This window comes from Wolffia australiana, chromosome 1 (assembly GCF_029677425.1).
Source record: "Wolffia australiana isolate 7733 chromosome 1, ASM2967742v1".
Lineage (NCBI taxonomy): Eukaryota > Viridiplantae > Streptophyta > Magnoliopsida > Alismatales > Araceae > Wolffia > Wolffia australiana.
This window is the reverse complement of record NC_135835.1, coordinates 11658913-11662993: the sequence shown is the minus strand read 5'-3', so window position 1 is coordinate 11662993 and position 4081 is coordinate 11658913. Positions and strand designations below refer to the sequence as shown.

At 41.2% G+C, this 4081-nt stretch overlaps 1 protein-coding gene across 1 annotated transcript; it reads right to left on the bottom strand.

The window, feature by feature from the left end:
• Nucleotides 1-1392: 1392 nt before the first annotated feature.
• On the bottom strand, nt 1393-3564 carry LOC144706519 (pathogenesis-related leaf protein 4-like). The gene is made up of 2 exons (XM_078579520.1): nt 3358-3564; nt 1393-2266 (listed from the first exon to the last, which is right to left on the bottom strand). Exon 2 carries the CDS (start codon nt 1967-1969, stop codon nt 1475-1477), a length of 495 nt encoding a protein of 164 aa, XP_078435646.1. The 5' UTR covers nt 1970-2266; nt 3358-3564; the 3' UTR covers nt 1393-1474.
• Nucleotides 3565-4081: the final 517 nt, after the last annotated feature.

Here is a 4081-nt window from a genome sequence, read left to right as displayed (position 1 = left end):
GATACTGCTCTCTTCTCACCGTGTAAAGTTGAGTTTGATTCCCCTATATCTGCACATTTGTAGCCCAGTGTGGAAAATTACTTGCATTCATACTTTAATGGTATGAGAGAAAGGTACCGTGAGTCTTCACACTGGTAATGATTTCTTCAAACATCGGATGGTTAATGTTGGCGTTAATGCTGATGAAAAACTGGGTATATTCTGCATCAAGCCCTCTTATGAAAGTAAAAGGCATTACAACGTCACTCGTTTTCCTACCGATAAAAGCGCTTCAACTACAAACCTGAAATGTTTGATATTTTCATCAGTTTTATAACTACCTTTATTCCTATTATGGATCTGGCCATTAAGTTCTATGATATATGCTTGATTCCTGCTGGAAAAGGTATTTTCTAAAGTATTCCAGATTTTTTTCGAGGATCTTTCTCTGTTGATGCATAGAATAATTGACTTTGAGATCGTTGGATGCAAAAATCCCAAGACTTTTTTGATCGATTTTCCGCCACACCTTGAACTCTGGATTATCATTCTTGTTGCCTTGTGAATCTGCAATTATTATAGGTTAAGTTCTATATATTTGATTAAATCATACCCATTCATGATTCACAGAACTGAGCATTGCCATGTCTGGTAGTTTTTTTTGGTGAGCTTTAGCAGTACTGCGGCTCCAACACGAACAAAGATTGGGCGTGTCTGGAAGCCATGACAGCTGGATTTGGTAGTCTTGTTGCAGAGATATACTTGGACATGCTAGCTTTTTTTCCCTGATACTATGTAAAAGAATGGCGGTTGAGAGAGGAACATGAACAAGAACAAAGGAAAGGAGAGAGAAGAGACAGAGAACAAGGATGGAGACACATAGGAAAAAGGTGGTTATGTTTATTAAAATTTGCCAAATCAAAAAGTTACAACTGGTTGGTATTTATAATAAATATGTAAAGGAAACTTTTTACAATCTTAATCATGACCGTTATAACTAACCATTTATGTTCAATCCTGATCGTCCATCACGTTACCATTTATGTTTTAGATCTTAATCCTATCTATGTTTAATCTCATGGCATAGATTAGTCCCTGAATTAAATCCTATCAACTAAATCTCATAACGAGTATAGGGGTATGTGTTCATTTATTACTAGTATACTCTTAGGTTAAATCCTATCGGTCGGATCAGTCGCTGACTGTTTACTAGGTGCCCAAGTTGCTGACTCTTTATTAGTGTACGAAGCCAGGAAAGATTTACCATGAAGTCCTAGTCGCGATAAATTCCGATAGAAACAACAAAGTCAGGCATTGGGTTGTTCGTAGAGATTTGCTGTTTGATTATGGTTTGAACATTTTAAAATTCTGAACCCATGACGTGAAGTTTATTCTGAAATTCAAGCCCCATCGTTTTTCTTAAACCCATGAAAGCTGGGGATGTTCCCGTTGTTATTTTCGCAAACAACACAAATAAGTAGCCCAAAATAGGCGCTTAGAAAGGTCGTTGGCCGATATAGTTGCCGGGAGGGCTGTAGTTGCAGGTGATAAATATAGCTCCGCTGTTGCACCTGACGCGGGCACAGCCGAGCCTCACAGACTTACGCCAGACCACCTGAGTGTAGTGACCACAGGCCCTTCCCGGAGTGCAGGTATTTGTCGCGTAATTGTAGTCCTTGCGTTCGTTCATCCAGGCTTGTACTGCCTCTCTGCCCGTACATTCTCCCCCCAAAGAACCACAGAAGAGGTTCTCGCCATAGTTGCCTCTGGAATGGATAAGGCTGTAGTCGGCACGTCTCTGGTTAGCGTAGTTCTGGGCGTATGCGGCGACCTGTGCGTCCCACACCATCAGACCCACCCCTACACTGGCTCGGGCTGCGTTGTGAGCAGCCAAGAAGTCCTGAGGGGTGTTTTGCGCTTGGACCGAGCATGCAGCGGCAAACGCAAGGACACAAGCGACCAGTGCAAGGGGGAGGCGATGAGCTGCCATTTTCTGGCCTTGCCTCTATAAATTATGCTAGATCTTGGGTGCGCAATAGCTGTATTCAACGGGAGAGGGGTTCTATGATGGTTTTGTGGGTACCGGAGGGGAATGTTTTATACCAGTAAAGAGACCCAATGCTTTAGGGCGCCAGGTCGCATGGACTTGCAGATAGAAAAAAAATACGAGTCGTTCTCTGTCCCCAGGGATGATTCCGATTGCTTAACCATTACCATTGGTCTAGTGCTGCAGAACTAACTTTTTTATCGCCTAATAGTTGCCCGAGCTGTCAATTGTAGGACATCCCTATATTAAAATTACACAGGAGGCGTGAGAACAATATAGTATCAAACTTATTTTCTGGGGAAACTTGGATGAATCATGCCTTCAGCTTACTGAACTCTCTTTATCGGCATGCTACATAGAATTTTAATTTTCATAAAAGGAACGCCTCCTACAAATGTAGGAGCAGAGGGAGTATTCTAACAAATATCACAGAAGACGTGTAAATAATGCCCGAAAAATGGTTTTTATTGCCAAATGTCTAAGACCACGCATTCAAGAACCGATACTCCACGGAGTAACCGTTGTCCAAATGCCTCCATAAAGGAAAACTCGTACTTGAAGTTTGAGAGAATAATACAGTATTGGATTTATTCTTTCGGCGCTTAAGGATGAATTATTCCGCGGGCTTAGTCAACTGAGAAACTTTGTCTCATCTGCGTTTCATTAAGGAACTCCATCTCCGAATATAAGGCCAGCGAAAAGATAAATAAAAAATTCATAGAAGACGTATAAATAGTGGCAGAAATCAATGAACGGACCCACTCTTTGGCAAGTTGACAGAAAAATAAAGCCTGTTAATTTTTTACCAGCTGGTAGTGTTTAAGAAACCAATAATGAAACAGTATGGCTGGCCCCTCGTCGGAAGGAAATTTCAAAGTCATTGAGGGTGGTTATGTACAGATTAACGGAGGAAGTTTCGTGCAATACAGGATGTTATAAAACCTATTAGGTTACTTATGCAATAATTTCTTTCTTCCCGTTCTATTCTTCTCCCAATCTCTACTCTTCATCTTCGCATGATGCCAGAGGACATAATCATACAGCATGGTTATTTTTCAAACATAGATCAAGGTGGTGTCTAATATTTAGCCGTCGAATCGGCAGTGTTCCTTTGTTGAAACAAAGTATGTGATTAGTTTGCGATCTTTGTTTTTGTGTTCACCACTCGAAATAGCCGTCTCCCTATTATTATTCTAATATTATGTCCTGTTATCCATTTGAGTCTGTTGTAACTCGTTGAAGAGAAACAACGACCCAAGACGCTACGGTGAAATGCGGAATCAACTCGGACGTGATAATTGTGTCGGCGTATAGAGACAGGAAACAAGAACCTCTTTACGTCACTGGTGTGACGTCAACGTGCAAGGCTCTTGGTGCAGGGCAACGACTTCTCATACGGTGCTGCGGAGCAACTCCTCAAACTCCCAAGACAAGGGAGCGGCCACCAAGGAGTGATGAAGACAAACCAAAGGAGAGAGAGAGAGAGGAGAAGAGAGGAAGAGACGAGAAGAATGAACAGAAAACTCATATGCATCTTTTCTTTCAGAATAGATTTGCCCTCTATATATAGAGGGCCAATTACAGTTTCCAAAGAAGCCTCTTCATATTCCCACAAAGAGACAAGAGGAGGGGGGTTAAAACTTTTCAACTCCCCCTTCCTTTATTGGGGTTTGACTAGTCAAGCCCTCCCCCTTCACATTCCAGGAGATTTAGGATAAGAACAAGATAAACAGTGTCTCAGATAGAAATACTTCGTATTGGTTATTTGTGGCCAGTGCTCTCACTTTCTGTATCAGTCCAGGATAATACTTTGGCACGCTATGTCAGAAGTATCATCTTAATTAGTGGCATTTGATACAGCTGTTTGTTCTAATAATACTTTGGTCGACAATAATGTCACAGTGTACATAAAAATAGGGTATTCGAACTATAGGTTTCTTCCTTTTGGGCGTTTTCTTAGATTCAAAAAATAATATCACATATCGACACAACACAAGGTACTTCACCCGTTAAAACTCTCACCGAATTAGGACTATAGAATCTTGACGACTTTGG

Excerpts from the sequence above, each read along its gene's own strand:
- LOC144706519 (XM_078579520.1), bottom strand. The coding sequence starts at position 1,969 with ATGGCAGCTCATCGCCTCCCCCTTGCACTGGTCGCTTGTGTCCTTGCG.